Consider the following 22,063-nt stretch of genomic DNA (forward strand, 5'->3'; position numbering starts at 1 on the left):
GTGGCACTGGAGAATGTCGATCATTTCCTCTACCTTGGAAGTCATCTTTCATCCAAGGCAGGTATTGATGCAGAAATTCAACATCGCCTGAGCTGTGTCAGTGTAGCTTTTTCTCCTTTAAAGCACAGGGTTTTTGAAGATCAGGACATTGGAACAGACACCAAGCTTCTTGTTTACCAAGCTGTTATTCTCCCAACACTGTTGTATGGGTCCGAAACTTGGACAACCTATAGACACCACTTGAAAGTCCTTGAGAGGCACCATCAATGCTGCCTTTGTAAGATTCTGAAGATCAAATGGGAAGACAGGTGCACCAATATTAGTGTTCTGGAAGAGGCAAAGACCACCAGTATCGAGGCAATGATCATCCATCAGCAATTCCGCTGGACTGGTCATGTTGTCCAGCTGCCAGACCATCGCCTCCCAAAACAGGTCCTGTTCCCTCAGCTGAAAGAAGGGCACCGTAACATGGGTGGACAATGGAAGTGTCATAAGGACTTGCTGAAGGACAACCTAAAAAAATGTCATATTGACATTGATACTTGGGAGACACTTGCCCAGGATCGCTTAAAATGGAGTGAAGTCCTACGTGATGGTCCCCTGCATTTTGAACTTGCTCGCCGACAAACCGAAGAGGACAAGAGGCACGGGAAGAAGGAGAGGCTGGCTCCCAGTCATGGTTAACAGCCTCCTGCTGAGCCTGAAAACATCTGCCCTCATTGTAATAGAACTTGTGGTTCAAGGATTGGCCTTATCAGCCACCTGAGGACCCATAACTCCCGTGGACGATGATCATACTCGGTAACGAGTGATCGCCCATCATCGTCATCGTATTGAGCGCCATGAAGGCGCCACTCCAGGGGGCTCCACAGCTGACTCGACGGGAGCTGCTAAGGGAAAATTTTCCAAAGACTGTGCACGCAGTGCGCGCACACCTGATTGGAATGGACGTGAGCAACACACCTCGAAAAACAACAGTTACGAGAAGGTGAGTAACTGTTTTTTCCCCTGATTGACAGCAGCTACATCCATGGAAGCTGCCTTGCCATAGTGGTGTCTGTGCTGGGGGCTTTGTCAGCAGAGCTACACTGGTCTGTGGTTTCTTCACCCCACTCCCCGCCGACCAGCGTTGCTGCGTTGATCCAGCTTTTCAGTGGCGATCCAGCCGGCCCCAAACACCAAGAGGGTGGGGGTGGCGGCGTGGATGAACCTGAGATGAAGAGAACACTCTTCCCTTTGACAAGGGTAAGAGCTAAGCCTGTCTCCTTGCCAGCAGCCCTCCACACAGCTGCTCACTACGAGGCCCTCCCTGCATGAAGGAGCAGAGCCCATCCACGTCCATCAGATGGCCCCGTCTCGAGAGAGAGCCTATGTACTAAGAGGGGATGTCTGCTAGTGTGGCTTGGCCAGGCCCTGGCTGGAGAACTGGGGGAGAGGGGGACATGCCTCTCTGCTCTGCTGCCTCAGAGTCTCTTGCTAGTCTCAGACCTCCCCTCCCCTCTCCTGGGGGTTCTTAGGAGGGCAGTGCAGAATGGGAGCCGGGAGACAGCAGAGGGGGACACTGGCGGGGGGGGAGGGGGAGGGACAGCAGACTCTCAGAGACTCTCTGAGCCCCCTGCAGGCCACCCAAGATGGCCCCCATCCTTAGGACACTTGCCCTGTCCCCACCCCACACTGGTGCAAGGCATGTGCCCCCCATCCCCCGATTGCATAGGATCTACAGTCCCTCATGAACCCACCCCTTGGAGCTCCCTGGGGTTGGGCACATCCCGGTGAAGCTCTCTGTAGGCTAGCTCCCAGCTGTGGCTTGCTAAGGGCATGGGTGGGGGGGTGAAGGAATGGGTGGATACCCCTGTCAGAGCAGGCCTGCCACAGCTCCCAGGCACTGGTGGCTGTGTCCCTGGGCTCAAACCCTCTGCCCCCGCTGTTTGTCTGCTCCCAGAAGAGCATCTATGGGCGAGTAAGCTGTGTCACCAGCACAGCCCTGGGCCTGAGCGCCTATGGAAGGCCCGGCAGCCCCAGCCCTTGCTTATCACCACGCTGACCCCGCCACAGCCCCAGAGACCCGTCGGCACGTCGCCCATCAGAGAGCACCCCCTGCCCTTCCATGTCCAGCTGGACGGAGAGCCCCACGGCAGCCGGCATGCAGGTGAGGGCAGGGAATGGGCTGGCGCCGCGGGGGGCGGGGGGGGGGGAGTGCCCTCCTGCAGAGGGACGGCGCACTCAGGGCAAAGGAACAGGCCAGGCACCTGCCATGGTCCACAGTCGCCCCCCTGTCCACCATCCCAGAGCTTGGCAGAGCTGGGCTGTTCCTGGGAAATTCCTCCCCCCCCCCCCCCCCCCCCCCCCCGCCCTGGCGGAGGGGGGCTGTTCCGGGGAAATCCCCCCCCCCCCCGAGCCCCCAATGCCTGGCAGAAGTGGGCTGTTCCTGGGAAATTTCCACACCCCGTCACCCCCAGTGCCTGGCAGAGTTGGACTGTTCCGGGGAAATTCCTTCCTCCCCTCAGTGCCTGACAGAGCTGGGCTGTTCCTGGGAAATTCCTACACCTCCTCACCCCCAATGCCTGGCTGGCAGAGCCGGGCTGTTCCTGGGAAATTCCTCCCCCCACCCCCACCCCCAGAGCCTGGTAGAGCTGGGCTGTTCCAGGGAAATTCCTTCCTCCCCTCAGTGCCTGGCAGAGCTGGGCTGTTCTATGGAAATCCCATACCCCCCACCATGAGGATGGTGGTATTCGGGCCCTGTTCATAGGTGCTGGAACAAGGGATGCTGGGGGTGTGTCCGCACCCCTGGTTTGAAGTGGTTTCCATCATACATAGGGTTTAGATTTTGGTTTAATGGCTCTCAGCCCCCCAATTATACAAATTGTCCCAGCACCCCTGGCTCCATCCCTGCTGCAAGGTAAACACGGTGACCTCACCCCCATGGGATCCACCTGGGTCCCACTATGGGTAGCCAGTGGGTGCGAAGTGTGCAAGAGGAGTCTCTCTCCCGTCAGGGAGGGAGCTGATGATCTGTGGTGGGGCAAGGGAGAGGAATCTCTCCAGTCATGACTGTACCCTGGAGGGGCATGGGGGTCACCTCTCCCCTCCCCCACATCATGGCCCTTCAGGCCCTGCTCCCGTGGAGCCGCCCCGAGAGCCGGAGCAGGTGTTGCTGGATCCTGTTGCTTCTTAGTGCTCTGAACTTTGCCTCTCATCCGTCCCTAGGCAGCTCAACGTTGGCGCAGTCTGCATCCACGGTTGGAACCAGCCCATGCAGGTACCGTGCTGGGGCCCTCGCCCAGCCAGGGCTCCCTACTCTGGCGGGGTAGGTGTGCAGAATGGAGGGGAGGGGGTACCTGAGGCGGAGCCCAGCCGCTGACCTGAGGGGGTCTGACTGCTCAGCACACCCAGTGGCCCCACTACTGCCCCCAGCTTCCCCAGCCCTAGAGCGCACCCCTGCCTGCTTCACTCTGCAGGGACCCAGCTCCAGTGGGGCTCCTTCGGCTCCGCAGCAGAGCAGTCAGTGACCAGGGAATGGGACACTCTGAGCCTTCGACTGGCATGGAGGCTCCATAAAGAAACAGCCCAGGGGTCTATGTGGGCATACATGCCTCTGAGTGCAAAGAGGGGAGGGGTGGGTAAATGGCAGGGTCGAGGGGTCAGTCCAGCCAGAGATCCTTCAGGAACCGGAAATCCAGGCCGAGCAAAGCCAGCGAACCTCAGCCAGCGACATGCAAAGTGGAACTTAGCTCAGGACAGAAAAGCTCCCAAGAGGCAGTTCTTCTTTGAGTGGCTACAGACGTGTTTCCACTCAGGTGCGTGAGTACCCAGCACACCAAAGCTGAAGAACTTTGTGTAGCACTACCTGCTGGGGCGGCACATGCACCCTATCCCTCCTCAGGCCCCGCCTGAGGCTATAGAAGGGCAGTCATCCCCCCCACTCAGTTCCTTCTCGCCACCCACAGCCTGACTGGCAGTTCCTCATGGTTATTGCACTACAGTGAGATCATCCTCTGTGCTTTGTAAATAGTTTTAGCCCCGTTAGCTAGCTAGTTAAGGTTAGTAGTTCCATGAGTGGTTGGTTAGTTAGTAAGCCTGGCGCTATGCCTTCACCGAATTTTAAGCACCGTCCTTCACGTGGCTGTCCCATCTAGTGACCACCACATTCGATGCTCGTTGTGCCTGGTAGAGGGGCACAGGAAAGAAAAGTGTTGGTTGCCGGAGACCTTCGCCTGAAGTAACACCTCAAGGAGCAGCTCCAGGAGGATCTGGGAGCTTGCACAGCTCACCCGGCCCCACAAACTACGTCAGAGCTAGCGCCAATTTCTGATAGACAGCCACACTCAGGTTCTTCTCCACAGGGAAGGGACCATTCTCCTGTCTGTGGTCCTCAAGGAAGAGAGCTCACAAAACTAGTCATAGCCATTCCGGGGTTCAGAGAGACTCTTCCTTCTCTTCTAGGAGGAGTGCGGGGCATTAGCAAGACTCCTTGAGTGTCCAAAATAGAGCAGGACAAGGACCATCTACCCACTCCCCAGTACTGAGAAGCAAACTGACCAGTACCAGACCATCAATTCCGCAGGATGTCTATTGAGTTCGGTGCCAGCACATTGGCACTTTTCAGGCAGCAGCTGCTTTACTCTGCCTCTCTGTCCCAGATTCACCTCTGATACAGGAGTCCTCAGCTGAGGGGATGCCCCCTGCAGTCCTGGGCCAGTGTGGGTTGGTTGCTTTGGACTATGAACAGTTACTGGCTTCTCCCTTGTTACCAGTTAAGAAGCCCACCAAAGAGGTGGATCCGGTCCCATCATCAGCACCAAGACATCTTGCTTGGGTACCGATACCGTTTTTGGCTCCGATGATAGCTCTAGTCCCAGTCTCCACATCTTCAGTAACGAGCCATTCTTCAGCTAGGGTACTGACCTCCGCACAGGACTGACAGCCTTTCCAGTACTGCATTTTAGTGCAGCCTCAACTTCCCAAGCAGTCCACATGGCACTGACTACTGTACCATCCTTGGTACCGGTCCAGTCCCCTTACTGGACCTCAAACAGATCGGGGTACTTGGTGGGCCTCTCAGGTTTAGCTCATCTGTTGACTATTTGGGGGGTTCCTTGCAATCAGGCTCAGAATCCTTCTCTCTCTCTTCCATCTCCTTCCTCCAGAAGATCAGCAGCAATACCAAGAGAACACCGTTCCCTCAGCAGGGACACGAGTTCTTGGCCTGGTACATACTGGCTTCCTGTACCACATTAATTTCCTCTCTGGCCTTGGAGTGCCCACCGCTCTTCAAGATCTCAATCATCAGCTCCCTACAGAGCCAGGACGTGGAATCCTTCTGTTGTCTCATTTCCTGGCCCACCGAGACTGGAGACACAAACTGATACGGCTCCAACTGAGACTACTATAGCAGAGTGGCCCTTTATCATGGGGACAAGCCTTACCATAGCGGAGTCCATCTGTTCCACTTCCTGTCATCCTCCTCACCAGACGATTCCACCAGAATACTTTAAGTCTCACCAAAACTCCTTAAGGAGGATGACTACAGCCTTGGGCATCCAAGAGAACACCAATAAATTGGTGGATATTCTTCAGCCCCAGTGAGGGCAGCCCTCCCTATAAGTGATGCTGTTTCGGAGCCCGCAAAGTCCTTGTGGCACACGCCAGCTTCCTTACCTCCCACAGCAAAGCACACAGACAAGCGGTACTATGCCCCCAAGCAAAGATTTGAATGTTTCTACTCTCGTCCGGCCCCAAACTCCTGTGTGGTAACTGCTGCAAATGAGAGGCTGCGACGGGGGGGGGGTGGGGTGTGCTCTAATGGGTGAAATCTGGGGGAGTCCTGCCTGAGGCAGCCCTGGGTTAGGTAGGGAGCCTTCTCCCTGGGGAGCTTTCTGGGAAGGGGGGCTGAGTTCTACTGCTGTGACTGATGGCTCCGATCTGCCTCCTACCTCTGCAGCCCACAGTGGGATTGGGGGGGGCGGGGGGCTCGTTCCTGGGATCAGAGATGCCCCCTGATGCACCAGTGTAACGGGGGAGTGGGGAGGCAGCGTTCAGTGGCATGAGCACAGAACAGCTCATTACACTTCCCCACAGAGCCATGTTTCCGGGGGATAGGGTCGGCCTGGTCTGAGGCACTTCCCCTCTGAGCCTCAGCTTCCTGCTCCAGGGGGTGCTCACTCTCTGCTATCTCCAGAGGGATGGGGCTCTCCCCACAGGAGCCCCTTCCCTCCAGCTCAGCGGCATTGCCAGATAACAACTGGACAGGGCTGGGAAGGGCCAGAGCCTGGCCTGTGACACCACAGGGTCTTCCTGGGAGCGGGGGGGGGGGGGGGAGTGTTGGGGGGACATTGGCCATGGGGGCTGTGGGAAGAGCGAGCACACAGGGGAGGGGACAGGATGGAGAGATAGCGACCCAGGGTGGCAAGGGAATGGGGCAGGAATGGGCAGAGCCCTGGAGTTGTCTGGGAAATGGGGGCAGGGGATGGGGTGGCAAGGGAGCTTGTGGGAGGCCTGAGGGAATGGGGACAGCACTCCTTGGAGGGAAGGAAGTAGGGGCATGATGGAGCTGGGGAGAGGCCCAGGGTGAGCACCCAGAGGGGAGGGGGCACAAGGGACTGGAGAGAGAGCAGCTTACGGGGAAAGGAGAAAGGGGCTTGAAGGTAAGAGGTTGCTGGGGTGGGACGGAGGTGGGGGATATGGCGGAGAGGATGGGCTCAGACCCAGCAGCCAGGTAGCCCCAAGGCCTGAGCGAGACCGGCCATGTCTGTCCCTTAGGTCTGTGTGGTGGGGCCCCGAGCAGCCCGCTGTGACTCTACTGCTGAGCAGAAACCTCTTCCCGAGACCCCAGCTCCCTGGCCGGAGAGCGCCCGTTGGACCCCACACGCTGACGCGGAGCCAATCGCAGCACCTTCTGCCTCCCAGACAAGTGACATGGAGCCTGCTGGACTTCCAGCCCCCCCGCACGGAGCCAGAGAGACGCAAGAGCCCCTCCCGGCCCCAGTAAGGGGCTGCAGGGCTGGGGCTCTCCCTGCCAGAGCCCCCTCCCTCCTGCTCGGCTGCATTGGCAGGCTCATTAAAGGGCTTTGGAACAGACATCCGGGCTCCCTCCCTGAAAGGGGCTGTGAAGAGCGGTGGGGGGCAGGACCCCTCTGATGACTGGCTCCGAGAGCTGCCGGCGGCGGGCAGGGGAGCCCACAGGCTGCTCAGGGCTCTAGGGGGTGGGATGGCTGTTCAGAGTGCAGGCCGACTGCGCCATGAGCCGGGCTCGGGCTGCTTCATTCTGCAGAGGCAGTGAAGGGATCGAACGTGCTTCCATGCGGTCAATGCCTGGGGTGCGGGGGTCTGGGCCCCCCAAGGAAGGAGAAGGCTTCCAGGCCCTGCCCCTCCCCTCGAGCAGCTGGAGACACGTGGGAGCCAGACAGTCCCATTAGCCCAGGCATGAGGGGGAGGGGGTGGGGGGCAGGCAACTGGGACGCTGAAGTGGAAGCAGCCACCTCAGGCACAGCAGCCAGGGGATCCCCCAGCTCCCCCTGTGTCAGTCTCCACCCCCACTCAGCAGGGGAGCCAGCCCCCCCCCCCCAATGCCACACTGCTGATCCAGCCAGCACCCCACCACTCTGCCCCCCCCACCAGGTCTACAGGGGAGCCAGCCCCCCATGTCACTCTGTCCCCCACTAGGTTTGCCAACTTTCTAATTGCACAAAACCAAACACCCTTGCCCCACCCCCTTCACTGAGGTCCCACCCCTGCTCTGAGGCTCCGCCCCCTGGCTCTCTCCCCCCCTCACTGGACTGGGGCAGGGGGCTGGGGTGCAGGAGGGGATGAGGGCCCGGCTGGGGGTGCAGACTCTGGAGTGGGGCCAGAGATGAGGGGTTCAGGAGGGGGCTGTGATGGGTTGAGATCACAGAGACCTCTTGGGCACTGCCAACTGATGTGCTGAGATTACCTCTGCCTCTGCTTTCCCTGCCAGCTTGGGACTTCAGAACCCTGCCTGGTTGTGCCAGACATGCTTGCCTGCTACAACACAGACCCAAGTCTGAGCAACGTCCCACAAACCGCAAGCTTAACTGAAAACAGCTTAAGTGTTTCTGTCTCCAACACTCAGACGCCCAGCTCCCAATGGGGTCCAACCCCTAAATAAATCCGTTTTTAACCCTGTATAAAGCTTATACAGGGTAAATTCAAATTGTTCACCCTCTATAACACTGATAGAGAGATATGCACAGCTGTTTGCCCCCCGGTATTAATACATACTCTGGGTTAATTAATAATTAAAAATGTGATTTTATTAAATATAAAAAGTAGGATTTAAGTGGTTCCAAGTAATAACAGACAGAACAAAGTGAATTACCAAAGAAAAAAAATAAAAAAAAATGCAAGCCTCTGCCTAATACAGTAAGAAAGTGATTACAGATGAAATCTCACCTTCAGAGATGTTCCAATAAGCTTCTTTCACAGACTGAATGCCTTCCTAGTCTGGGCCCAATCCTTTCCCCGGTACAGCCCTTGTTTTAGCTTAGGTGGTAGCTAGGGGATTTCTCATGACTGCAGCCCCCTTTGTTCTGTTCCACTCCCTTGATATATCTCTTGCACAAGGCTGGAATCCTTTGTCCCTCTCTGGGTTCCCACCCCTCCTTCTCAATGGAAAAGCACCAGGTTAAAGATGGATTCCAGTTCAGGTGACATGATCAAATGTCACTATAAGACTCCAAGCCCTTATTCCTCCCATCCTGACTCACAGGAAGGCCTACAAGCAAACAGAGCCATCCACAGTCATTGTCCTGGTTGATAGGAGCCATCAAGATTCCAAACCACTATTAATGGCCCACACTTTGCATAACTACAATAGGACCTCAGAGTTATATTTCACATTTCTAGTTTCAGATACAAGAGTGATACATACTACAAATAGGATGACCACACTCAGTAGATTATAAGCTTTGTAATGATACCTTACAAGAGACCTTTTGCATGAAGCATATTCCGGTTACATTATATTCACACTCATTAGCATATTTTCATAAAATCATATAGAGTGCAACATCACAGGAGCTCAATAAACCCCTCCTGTTTTACACTGGCTGAGTCGCTCCGATCTAGAGAAGATCTGCATTATTCCCTCTGGAAGTGGAGGCCCCGAGGGTCCACAGTGAGTGGAATCCCTGAGGGGGCCCACGGCAGAGACAGGTGTGCTAAGGCTCAGAAAGGTGTGGTTCCAGGAGGTGGAGGGGCTTAACCCCTGAAAGAGAGAGTGGACCCCCAAGAAGGGCTGTGGCGCTGAAAGGGGTTCCCCCTACGGACCGCACGGAGCCAGGAGAGAGCACGAATCCCGTGAGTCCATGACGACGTGGTAGCAGAGGATGGTTGGTGGATGCACCCTGTCGACAGTTGGCTGCGAGCGCAGGCACTTTGCAGTGAGCGGTTGCCAGCGATAGAACAAGGCAAATGAAGGAACCAGCAAGGAAAGGGCCTATAAGCAACTCCGTAAGAGGGACCTGGCACAGCTGTGCAGGGAGAGAGGACTGAGCATCGGGAGGCTCACCCAGCAGCTGCTGATTGCCTGGCTGGTAGAGAGTGACCAATCATAGGAGCCAGTTCCAGATCCCAGCGGGCTTCCGGGATGCCCAGAGAGGCTGGGAGTAGCGGGGGCAGTTGGGGTAGTGGCAGGGGGTCCACCGGACCCGTTCCCCAGCCAGGACGGGGGCTTCCCACCTGGGTTCCCCTCAGTGGATGTGTAGAGTGAAGGATGTGGAGCCGGAAGAGCAGAGTCTAGCTGACCGCTCGGAGCAGTGAAAACATGAGCTGGAGTTAGAAGAGAGACAGGCCAAGAGGACCTGCTGTGGGGTAAGTGGAGAAGGACCCTAAGCTGTCAGTTCAGCAGGAAGCCTAGATTCCTCTTTGAGTGCTGTCCCTGTGAGTGCTCCACGTCAGGTGGCGGCGCGTCCCAGCGCTGTCAATCGGAGATTTTTGCTAGCGCAATAGCAGTCTCGCGGCACAGCTGGTGCCTCTTCTAGCACGTGCACGCCCCAACCCCTGCAGTTCCTTCTCAACGGTCCCCAGCTTGAGATGGAGTCTGTTAGTGGTGTCACTACGAACATTAATATCGAGTTGTTAGATAGCTACTTTAACCCTCTTTATTTCACAGTTTAGTAAATTCTTAGTTAGCATTAGTTATGTTTAAAAACAAAACCCTTTCGCTTCCCGAATTTCCCAATAGGGATGCCTTAAATATGCCTGGATCCCCAGCTGCAATGCCAATATCTGACGGACACCCCCTTTGTGTCCGATGCCTGGGTAAGCCGCACATATCACAGAAGTGCGTTCACTGCAGCAATCTGAAGACCAGGGCAAAGAGAGATCGGGATCTCCGATAAAACTCATTTTGATGGAGAAATCCTTAAGGGTCTGGGCACAGGGAGCTGTGTTCACACACAAACAGGAGTGAGATGGAAAGCCACAAACCCCTCCCCGTGTGTCTATAACCTGCCCGTAGCAACCAACCCCAGGGGTAGCGCCAGGGATAACAGACACCTTACTGCATCTACAGGGAACCTGTGGGCTGGGGTCTGATCTCACCCCCTGGGGTCAATCTGGAGTCACCTCTGACTGCAATGGGGACAGGGCTGGGTTCTGATCTCAGCCCCTGCAGTGTCAATACAAGGAGGTTGAACTGAGCTTTGAGGGAAGGTTCAGGGCTCAGCTCTTTTCCCTTCCCCTTCTCCTGCCCCCCCGTCCCCGATCCTGAAAAGTAAAGTTTCCCCAGCCCCACAGATACTCACGTCCCAACACCCCACTCCACATGGCCAGCCAGCAGCCTGGAAAGGAGACGGGTCGTTAGGGACCAGATCCCAGAGCACCTGGATCCTACACCCTGGTCTCAGATCTGCCCCATGGGCAAATGCCCTGGTCTCAGATCCCCCCTCCCCCGACACACGCCCTGGTCTCAGATCCCACGCACATGGGCACACGCCTTGGTCTCAGATCCCCCCTATGGGCACATGCACTGGTCTCAAGGCACCTGCCTAGAGTCCTGGGGCTACAGGAACTGGCCTCAACCATCCCTGCCCCCAACAGCCCATTTTCCACTGCTACCCAGGAATTATAGAGACACTCTCCTATTTCCCCAGCAGCACATGTGACTTCACCCTCCCCCCTGAGGCTTTCAGCACAAGATTCCTTCTTCTTTCTAACAAACCCTGAAAGAGATTCTGCCACATCAAAAAAATCATTCCCCAGTAGAAACGGTGCAAAATTGTGTGCCACCCCTGCAATAATTCGTTCAGCCTGCAAATCACCAGTTTCCATGTGTACCTTAGCTAAAGGTGCAAGGACTTTGTAACCTCCCATCAATTCTAATTCTGCCATTTTTCCTGGTAACAAATCCTTCTCATGGATCAGGTCCCTCCTGACCACAGAAATTTCTGCACCAGTATCCCTCCAACCTTGGAGCACTTTTCCATTAAGCTTAACAGCATGCACATGCTCACTGCTTGGTTGTGTAGAAGACCGCCTTGGGACTGTCACCTGGTGCGCTGAAATTACCTCTGATCCCGTTTTCCCTGCCAGCTTTGGACTTCCAGAACCTTGCCTAGTTGAGCCAGACATGCTAGCCTGCTGCAACACAGACCCAAGGTACAAGCCACGCCTCCAAAGCTGCATGCTTTAAGTGAAATCAGCTCTGCAGGTTACCTGACTCCAGCACCCAGACACCCAGCTCCCAATGGGATCCAAACCCCAAATAAATCCATTTTACTCTGTATAATGCTTATACAGGGTAAATTCATAAATTGTTCGCCCTCTATATCACTGATAGAGAGATATGCACAGCTGTTTGCTCCCCCAGGTATCAATCACTTACTCTGGGTGCATTAATAAACAAAAGTGATTTTATTAAGAATAAAAAGTAGGATTTAAGTGGTTCCAAGTAATAACAGACAGAACAAAGTAAGTCACCAAGCAAAATAAAGCAAAACCACCCAAGTCTAAGCCTAATACATTAAGAAACTGATTACAGATAAAATCTCACTCTCAGAGATATTCCAATAAGCTTCTTTCACAGACTAGACTCCTTTCTAGTCTGGGCCCAATCCATTCCCCTGGTACAGTCCTTGTTAGTTCCAGCAGACATCTTAGGTGTTAACTAGGGGTTTTCACATGACTTACCACCCTCTCTGTCCTGCTCCACCCCCTTTTATAGCTTTGGCACAAGGTGGGTGTGATGGGTTGGATCACAGAAACCCCCTTTGGGACTGCCACTTCATGTGCTGAGACTACCTCTGAGCCCGTTTTCTCTGGCAGCTTGGGACTTCAGAACCCTGCCTGGTTGTGCCAGACATGCTAGCCTGCTACAAACACAGACCCGGGTCTGAACCACGTCCCCCAAAAGCCGCAGGCTAACTGAAAACAGCTTAAGAAGTGTTCCTGTCTCCAACGCTCAGATGCCCAGTTCCCAGTGGGGGTTTCTGTGATCCAACCCATCACAGTGGCGTAGTCGGCAGGATCTGTGCACAGCTGATTGCTTTGAGATACTGATAGTGATTTTAAGTGAGTTTTAAGTGTGGTGGCTGGAGAACAGACAAAGTGGTTACTGGTTTGTTATTTCCTGTTTGCTTATTTCAGGGAAGGGAACAGAGGCAGGAAAATCAGCAACATGAGTGAGAGTGAGGCTCAGAAAAAGCTGGAACTGCACAAGTTGCAAATGGCTGAGAAAGAGAATGAACATAAAAGACAGATGGAATTAAAACAAATGAAAATTAATGCAGAGGCAGCCAGGGAGGAAGCAGCCCACAAAAGGGCTATGGAAGCAGAAGCAGCCAGGGACAAAAGAGCCCTGGAGTTAAGGGACAGAGAAATACAGGCCCAGATTGAGGCCCAGAAGCATGAACTGGTTGTTATGGAGTGGAAGAGACAAAACCCTCCAGCTGCTGGCTCCACTTCCCCAAAAATCCACAAATGGGGGCGACTATGTCCACAGTATGGTGAATCCAGTGATATTGCCGAATATTTCATTACCTTTGAGAGACTGTGCACCCTCCATGCAATCCCTGAAGATCAAAAGACGATCACATAGGTAGCAAAATTGACTGGAAGAGCTCTGGACATATTAAATAAGATGCCTATTGATGATACTTCAAACTATGGTAAATTTAAGGAACTGGTTTTGAAACAGTTTCAGATTACACCTGAAACCTACAGGATTAAATTCAGGAGTCTTAAGAGGGGATCTGGATTGAGTAATGTGGTTTATGTAAATGAAATGAGAGATTTGTTAGATAAGTGGGTGAAGGGAAAAAGGCATTGCAAGCTTTGAAGGAATGTGCGATTTGGTTACTCAGGAACAGTTCCTGAATATGTGCAGTGATGATGTAAAACAGTATTTGTGGGACAAAAAGGTAAATGCAGTGGGAGAATTAGCTGAGTTTTCAGACTCTTTCAAGCAGTCACAAGCTGCAATTAAACATAAGCCACTGGCAGAGGGGTACAGGGTTGGTGGAAAGGAGAATCACGATTTTACCCCTAGGAAAAAGGAGGCTGGGTGTTCACCTCCCCATTCCCCTGTTACTCGCCTCAGGACTCCTGGGCAACCAGGGGATCCCCGAAGGTGCTTTCACTACAATTCCCCAGGGCACCTGAAAAGCAGCTGTCCCAAATTAAATGAAAGTAAACCTCCCTTGTCCCATGTTAGCTCAGTTGCCCTCAGCCCTGAGGCCCTAGAGGGCACTCCCAGCTGTTATCACACCAGCTTGGTGGACATGGGGCCTAGTGAAGCCGACAGGGAACACATAAAGGTTATCAAGATAGATGGCATGGAGTGTCTGGGGTGGAGGGATACAGTGGCTCAGTTCTCTCTGGTTCAACCAAGTGTGGTTCCAGATGCTAGTGTTTTGATGGGGCAGATGACCCACATTAAGGGGGTGGGGCCACAAAGGTTCCCTGTACCCCTGGCAAAGGTTCATGTGGAGTGGGAAGGTATGGAAGGTGATTTACTGGTGGGGATGCTCAAGGACATCCCCACGGACATGTTGGTGGGAAATGATTTTTTCAGCAAAACTAGGACTGTTAGTGTGTGTGACAGTCCATGCCCCTAGGGTCAGGGCTGCATGACCTATCCATCACAGTCTATGAAGCAACCCTTCAGTGCAGGGCAGCGTGGCTTAGCAGCTAGAGTCTATAGTGCCACCCTTGGGTGCAGGACAGCGTGGCCTAGCAGCCAGAGTCTACAAAGTGTTGGGACGCCCCTTATGGGGTGGGGCAGCCCCAGTAGGGGGATCGGGTCCACCCGACTCCACCAGGCCCCAAATCAGGGCCCTAACAGTGGCGTAGCGGCTTGCCACTGACTCAGCGGGGGGGGGGGGGGGGGGGGGGGGCGGTCCTACCAAAACACGCTGAGTTTCCCCAGGTGGGAGGTAACACTCCGTCACCCTCCTTGGGTCACTTCCTACCAGAGTCTGTGTTGAGGTTTCCCATGAGATGTCGGGTCCTCTGGGTTCGGCAGGGCCAGTCATCCCCAGGGTTTCCTCCAGTCACCGGGGTGCAGGCAGGCTGTGGACGGCTTCGATTCCCAGTGTAGTCAGAGGCTGTGGCTGGCCCTCTACAGGCGCTTCCCTGGCAGGTCCTTCCCCTGCAGCCTCCAGCCCAGAATGAGCTGGTCTCCCTCCCTTTATACTACTAGAGCACTTGGAGCATGCCCAGTCTTGCCAGGGAGGCGGGACTTCCGCTGTCAATACCATGGGCTTAACCTTGTCTGGGCTAGTGCGGGGTAAGCAGACACCATCACAGTGTGGTAACTCGCAGCGTGAAGAAAGGCTGTGAGGGGCTCCCAGAGGGGGAGGAGAGAGAACTGCTTGTCAGTGAGGAGGCTGTTCCAGCTGATGCCTGTAGGTCTGATGCAGCTGAACAGCTAACACATCCTGCCCCAGGGAACACGGGGGTGGGTGACTCAGAGGGAGTCCCCAGGAACAGGGCGGGGACCCTGGAACCCACAGAGGAGGTAAGGGAGGGTCCCATTGACAGAACAGTGCAGGGAGGCAGGGTGCTTCCAAGTATGGGAGAGGCAGAGCCGGCCTCTGCCTGGCTGAAGACAACAAGCTCCCAGGGGCTGGGGCAGGGGAGATGCAGTCAGTGCCCAGGGACGGGGACGCTATCTCAAGGGTTGTCTGTCAGGAATTTGCAGCTAAACAAAGGGCTGACCCCTCCCTTGAGAGCATAAGAAAGTGTATCTCAGAAGGAACTCCAGGAAGGGAGGCGGGGGGAGAAGTTTTTTTTGAAGAGGCCGGGAAACTGTATAGGGAGGCCCCTATAGGGAAAAACCGAGGCCCCGGTCAACCCTATAAGCAATTGGTTGTACCCAGCCAACACCGGGGAGAATTAGTGCTTGTAGCGCATGATAGTCCCTTTGCTCGTCACTTGCGGGTACAGAGGACGTATGACAGGCTGAGGAGGAATTTCTACTGGCCAGGGATACAGAATGATGTGACGGGCTGCAATCATGAGAAATCCCCTAGCTACCACCTGAGCTGGAACAAGGGCTGTACTAGGAGAAAGGATTGTGCCCAGACTAGGAAGGCGTCCAGTCTGTGGTAGAAGCTTATTGAAACATCTGAGGGTGAGATTTTATCTGTATTCAGTTTTCTTACTGTACTAGGCTTAGACTTGCGTGTTTTATTTTATTTTGCTTGGTAATTCACTTTGTTCTGTCTGTTATTACTTGGAACCACTTAAATCCTACTTTTTGTATTTAATAAAATCACTTTTACTTATTAATTAACCCAGAGTATGTATTAATACCTGGGGGGGGGGGGGCGCGGACAGCTGTGCATCTCTCTCTATCAGTGTTATAGAGGGTGAACAATTTATGAGTTTATCCTGTCTAAGCTTTATACAGGGTAAAAAGGATTTATTTGGGGTTTGGACCCCATTGGGAGCTGGGCATCTGAGAGCTGGAGACAGGAGCACTTCTTAAGCTGTTTTCAGTTAAGCCTGCAGGTTGTGGGGGACGCAGTTCAGACCCTGGGTCTGTGTTTGTAGCAGGCTAGCGTGTCTGGCTCAAACCAGGCAGGGTACTGAAGTCCCAAGCTGGCAGGGAAAATGGGCTTAGAGGTAGTCCCAGCACATGAGGTGGCAGTCCCATAGGGGTTTCTGTGATCAAACCTGTCACAGCAGGAATCTTTTGTCTCTTTGGGTCCCCACCCCTCCTTCTAAATGGAAAAGTACCAGATTTAAGAAGGATTCCAGTATTATGTGACATGGTCATATGTCCTGTGAGAACTCATTCTTCATTACCCACGTACATAAGAAGGCTTGCAGGTAAATAAACCCATTCACAACCAATTGTCCTAGTCAATGGGAGCCGTCGCGATTCTAAGCCACCATTAGTGGCCCACACTTTGCATAATTACAATAGGACCTCAGAGTTATACTTCATATTTCTAGCTTTAGATACAAAAATGATAGATGCATACAAATAGGAGGAATATATTCAGTAGGTTATAAACTTTGTAATGATACCTTACAAGAGACGTTTTGCATAAAGCATATTCCAGTTACATCATATTCACACTCATAAGCATATTTCATAAAACATATGGAGTGCAATGTCACCCCCCGCCCCCCATGGACACAAGCCCTGGTCTCAGATCTCCCTCAGGGGCTCACGGCCTGACCTCAGATCCTCCCCATGGACACAAGCCCTGGCATCAGATTCCCTCCATGGGCACACGCCCTAGTCTCAGATCCGCTCCCCACCCCTCCGGACACACGCCCTAGTTGTCTCCAATACTCAGCGAGGAAGAGGACGGTGAGACCAGATGCCGTGATGGGGCAGCAAGGGACCCCTCAGCACTGTCACCAACACCCCAGTGCCCAGCTCCACTCAGCCCCGAATAAGGCACTGAGCCAGGGTCTGCAACTACAGGAAGCCGATGATACCTCTTCCTGCGTCCCTCACACATTGTCTCTAATCTGCAGGCCCAATCTATCACGGCCAAAGTATGCAGAGGTCCCTGCAACATCCAGAAAACACTGGGACCGTCAGCCTGGCCAAGTGTCATGCTGTGATGAAGTGGGTTTTTCCCCTTGTTATGCTGTACGTGAGCCTAGGTGAGTGTTACTGTTTTGCAGGAACACTGTGTGTACCTCAGTTCACCAATGCCCAGGTGGTGGGAATAAGTGTGTGTGAGACTTTTCCTGAAACCCTCGGGGGCAGGTGAGGCTGCTCCAGCTGCCTGCACCTGCACCTGCACGTAAGTGATGGCCAATGCCCTTCCTACTGGAAGGCTACTGGAGGATCAAACTGATATGCTCCGGCGTATGGTTGAGGTGCAGGAAAGGCAGCAGGAGCACAGACTGCCGCTGCAGCCCCTGTGTAACCAACCGCCCTCCTCCCCAAGTTCCATAGCTTCCTCACCCAGATGCCCAAGGACAAGGGGGGCGGGGAGGGGGCGGCTCTGGGCACCCAACCACTGCACCTCAGAGGACTGCCCAAGCAACAGAAGGCTGGCATTCAATAAGTTTTGAAGTGCAGTGTGGCCTTATCCTTCCCTCCTCCACCACCCCTCCTGGGCTACCTTGGCAGTTATCCCCCTATTTCTGTGACTAATTAATAAAGAATGCATGAATCTGAAACAACAATGACTTTATTGCCTCTGCAAGCGGTGATCGAAGGGGGGAGGGGAGGGCGGTTGGCTTACAGGGAAGTAGACTGAACCAAGGGGGCAGGTTTTCATCAAGGAGAAACAAACAGAACTCTCACACCGTAGCCTGGCCAGTTATGAAATTGGTTTTCAAAGCTTCTCTGATGTGCAGCGCACCCTGCTGTGCTCTTCTAACTGCCCTGGTGTCGGGCTGCGCGTAATCAGCAGCCAGGCGATTTGCCTCAACCTCCCACCCTGCCATAAACGTCTCCCCCTTACTCTCACAGATATTGTGGAGCACACAGCAAGCAGTAATAACGGTGGGAATATTGGTTTCGCTGAGGTCTAACCGAGTCAGTAAACTGCGCCAGCGCGCTTTTAAACGTCCAAATGCACATTCTACCACCATTCTGCTCTTGCTCAGCCTATAGTTGAACAGCTCCTGACTACTGTCCAGGGTGCCCGTGTATGGGTTCATGAGCCATGGCATTAAGGAGTAGGCTGGGTCCCCAAAGGATAACTATAGGCATTTCAACATCCCCAATGGTTATTTTCTGGTCTGGAAAGTAAGTCCCTTGCTGCAGCCGTTCAGACAAACCAGAGTTCCGGAAGATGTGAGCGTCATGTACCTTTCCCGGCCATCCCATGTTGATGTTGATGAAACGTCCCTTGTGATCCACCAGTGCTTGCAGCACCATTGAAAAGTACCCCTTTCGATTTATGTACTGGCTGCCTTGGTGCTCCGGTCCGATAGGGATATGCGTTCCGTCTATCACCCCACCTCAGTTAGGGAATCCCACTGCAGCAAAGCCATCCACTATGACCTGCACATTTCCCAGAGTCACTACCCTTGATAGCAGCAGGTCAAAGATCGCTTTGGCTACTTGGATCACAGCAGCCCCCACAGTAGATTTACCCACTCCAAATTGATTCCCGACTGACCGGTAGCTGTCTGGCGTTGCAAGCTTCCATAGGGCTATCACCACTCGCTTGTGAACTGTGAGGGCTGCTCTTATCTTGGTATTCTTGCACTTCAGGGCAGGGGAAAGCAAGTCACAAAGTTCCATGAAAGTGCCCTTACGCATGCAAAAGTTTCACAGCCACTGGGAATCATCCCAGACCTGCAACACTATGCAGTCCCACCAGTCTGTGCTTGTTTCCCGGGCCCAGAATAGGCGTTCCACGGCATGAACCTACCCCATTACCACCATGATGTTCAAATTGCCAGGTCCCGTGCTTTGAGAGAAGTCTGTGTCCATGTCCTCATCACTCTCGTCACCGAGCTGCCATCGCCTCCTCGCCTGCTTTTGCAGGTTCTGGTGCTGCATATACTGCAGGATAATGCGTGAGGTGATTACAGTGCGCATAACTGCCGCGGTGATCTGAGTGGGCTCCATGCTTGCCGTGGTATGGCGTCTGCAGAAGAGCAGAGTGGCAGTGGAAGCGTGACGATGGTTTTCATCCCTATTGTACCTTCCGCTGCCAGAACAGGAGAGCAGAGTGGCAGCGGAAGCGTGACAATGGTTTACAGCCCTATTGTACCGTCTGCTGCCAGCAGCACCCAGGACACAACAGCGGTGGCTGAGCTGAGCGGGCTGCACGCTTGCCGTGGTATGGCGTCTGCGCGGAAAAAAGGCGCAAAACGATTGTCTGCCGTTGCTCTCACGGAGGGAGGGGCGACTGACGACATGTACCCCCAAACCACCCGCGACAATGTTTTTGCCCCATCAGGCAGTGGGAGCTCAACCCAGAATTCCAATGGGCGGCGGAGACAGCGGGAACTGTGGGATAGCTACCCACAGTTCAACGCTCCGAAAGTCGATGCTAGCCTCGGTACTGTGAACACACTCCGCCGACTTAATGCGCTTAGTGGAGACACACAATCGACTGTATAAAATCACTTCCTAAAAAATCGACTTCTATAAATTCGACCTAATTTCGTAGTGTGGACATACCCTTAAAGAGTTGGGTTTTTCTCTGTTTCTCTTAAATACTTCAAGTCCACTGAAAATCTAAAAAAAAGTGTGTGTGTATATATATATATATATATATATAGAGAGAGAGAGAGAGAGAGAGAGAAAATTTTCCACCAAATTACTCTATATAGGACCTGGAAAAAAATTAACTAAAAGAGATGGGAGGGGAAAAAAATCAATGTACAGTGTAACAGAAGAATTGCAGAACACAGGTTACTGGGGGTGGGGGGCTCGAGCCAGTTGTGTGTTGTTTTGTTGAAGAAAACCCTAAATATTGAACCTGGCCCTTTTTGCTGCAGACCTTATCTGGCAGAACGGTCACAACATACCTGTTTGTGTGTACTTACATTATTACTAAAAATAAATTATGGAATTTTTATAAAAACACCCCCTCAGAATGGGATTGGCTTGTTCTGGGCTTGCTGTGAAAGGCAAAGCAGATTTGTTATGTTTTGAGACTTGGCAACACCAGGGCACCAGGCCTGGGACTCCCCGGAGATGGACCTGTCTGAAAGTCATCGATTTCCATGCTAACAAGTTCTGTTCTATGCTGTGTTCCTGTCAACTAATAAACCTTCTGTTTTACACGCTGGCTGAGAGTCACTGCTGAGTGCAAAGTGGGGGTGCAGGGCCCTTTAGCTTCCTCAGGGGTGGACCCTGCAGGAAGTGCACGGACAGAGATGCTGAAGGCTCCGAGGTCAGACCCAGGAAGGCCATAGCCGAGGAGGTTTCTTGCCCTGGACAGCGTGCCCTAAGGGGAGTCACACTAGTCCTGGCTGGCTTCATACAGAGCAGTTCCAGAGCATCGGGGTTGTGACTCCATGACAACTGGTTGCATCTCCCTCCTGGTTCTCAGGTTAGGAAGGGCATCGGCCATGTCTTTCCTGCAGGCAGCTGGAGCAGCCTCACCTGCCCCAAGGGTCTCAGCAAAAGTCTCACATCCTTATTCCCACCACCTAGGCATTGGTGACTCATATAGGCTCACGTACAACATAACAAGAGGAAAAACCCACCTCATCACATATGCAGCTCACAACTTGTCCATGTCTCTGTGGTGAGGGGACAGGTACCCTGCAGCATTGGGGAAGGTGCACCGGGGTGGGAGCCAGGAGACCACCGGGTCTGGTCTTCAATCTTCAACTGACCACAATTTCCATGCAGATTCCCTCTCCCCTCTTCACTTACGTTCTGAATTCAAACCCGGCTGATGACTCATGGAGGTAAAGTTAGTATGTGATCATGCAATTAAAGGATGGTGTCATAATGCACATGGCCCAGTGCGCAGAGTTAAGGTTGTTCAGGAAACCTTAAATGTGGCAATTGTTGATTCTGGAGGGTTTGACTCTGCAGCCTTCCCGCTCAGCCTGCAAACCTGCCCATGTGTTACACAAGCCATGGCACCGTGGGAGGAGCGGGCATGATGGGGAACGCCTGCGTTTACTGCCCCTTGCGCCATAGCTGAATGGTGAGGACAGCTTTGCACTAAAATGCCTGATTACAAGGATCTTTTCTCAGTGTGTGAATTAAATAAGCTAGATTCAAAAGAAGACTGGAGAACGAGAAATTCCATCCCGTGCCCCCCAGTGGGTCCCCAGTCAGGATTGAACCAGGGACCTTCTAATGCCCCTGCAGGGACCCTGCCCCCCCAGCTGAAGGAGACACTGTTAGTGGTTATGTGGCCTGGCCACTAGAGAGGGACGTGACACAGGTTTTGTTTATACAGCCGTTGGCTAGAGGACAGTAGAAAGTTGGGGATCAGGAAGTTTTGGCTCTATCCCTAGCTCTGGCAGGGGAGTAGGGGGCTAGTGGTTAGATCAGGGGGCTGGGAGCCAGGACTCCTGGTGTCACTGGGTGGCGCCCATCCGTTGCTCTGACACTGCGAGTAAGATTGCCAACTTTTTATTTGTAGAAAACCGAACATCCTTGCCCCGCCCCCTGCCCTGCCCCACCCCTTCTCTGAGGGGGTGAGGGCTCTAACTGGGGGGTGCTGGCTCTGGGGTGGGGCTGAGGGGTTTGGGGTGCAGGAGGGGGGGTCTAGGCTGGGGGTGGAGTGAGGGGGGAGGTAAGGACTCCAGCTTGGGGTGCTGGCTCTGGTGTGGGGCTGGGGATGAGGGATTTGGGGTGTAGGAGGAGGCTCCAGGCTGGGGCAGAGAGGTTCAGAGGGGGATCAGGGCTAGGGCAGGGGGTTAGGGCACAGGAGAGGGTTGGGGTGCAGGCTCCGGGCAGCACTTACCTCAAGAAGCTCCCGGGCGCAGCGGCACGTCCCCCCTCTGGCTCTATAATGTGGACGTGCGGCCAGGGGGCTTTGCGCCCTGCCCCGCCCCTGCAGCTCCCATTGGCCGCGGTTCCTGACCAATGGGAGCTGCAGAGCCGGCGCTTGGGCGGGGGCAGCATGTGGAGCAGAGCCCCCTGGCTGAGCCTACGCCCAGGAGCCGGAGGGGGGGACACGTCACTGCCTCCGGAGCCGCGCGG

At 53.9% G+C, this 22,063-nt stretch overlaps 1 protein-coding gene across 1 annotated transcript in view; it reads left to right on the top strand.

Moving 5' to 3' along the window:
• Positions 1 to 4,671, top strand: part of AGBL2 (ATP/GTP binding protein like 2) — a 39,576-nt gene extending 34,905 nt beyond the window's left edge. Inside the window, exons 20-22 of the mRNA XM_029913781.1 lie at positions 1,943 to 2,149; positions 3,208 to 3,259; positions 4,641 to 4,671. Coding sequence (XP_029769641.1) covers positions 1,943 to 2,149; positions 3,208 to 3,259; positions 4,641 to 4,671 — 290 coding nt within the window. The remainder of the gene's footprint in view (positions 1 to 1,942; positions 2,150 to 3,207; positions 3,260 to 4,640) is intronic.
• The last annotated feature ends 17,392 nt before the right edge of the window (positions 4,672 to 22,063 follow it).

This window comes from Terrapene carolina, unplaced genomic scaffold, assembly GCF_002925995.2.
Source record: "Terrapene carolina triunguis isolate 2854851 unplaced genomic scaffold, T_m_triunguis-2.0 Scaffold926, whole genome shotgun sequence".
Classification (NCBI taxonomy): Eukaryota; Metazoa; Chordata; order Testudines; family Emydidae; genus Terrapene; species Terrapene triunguis.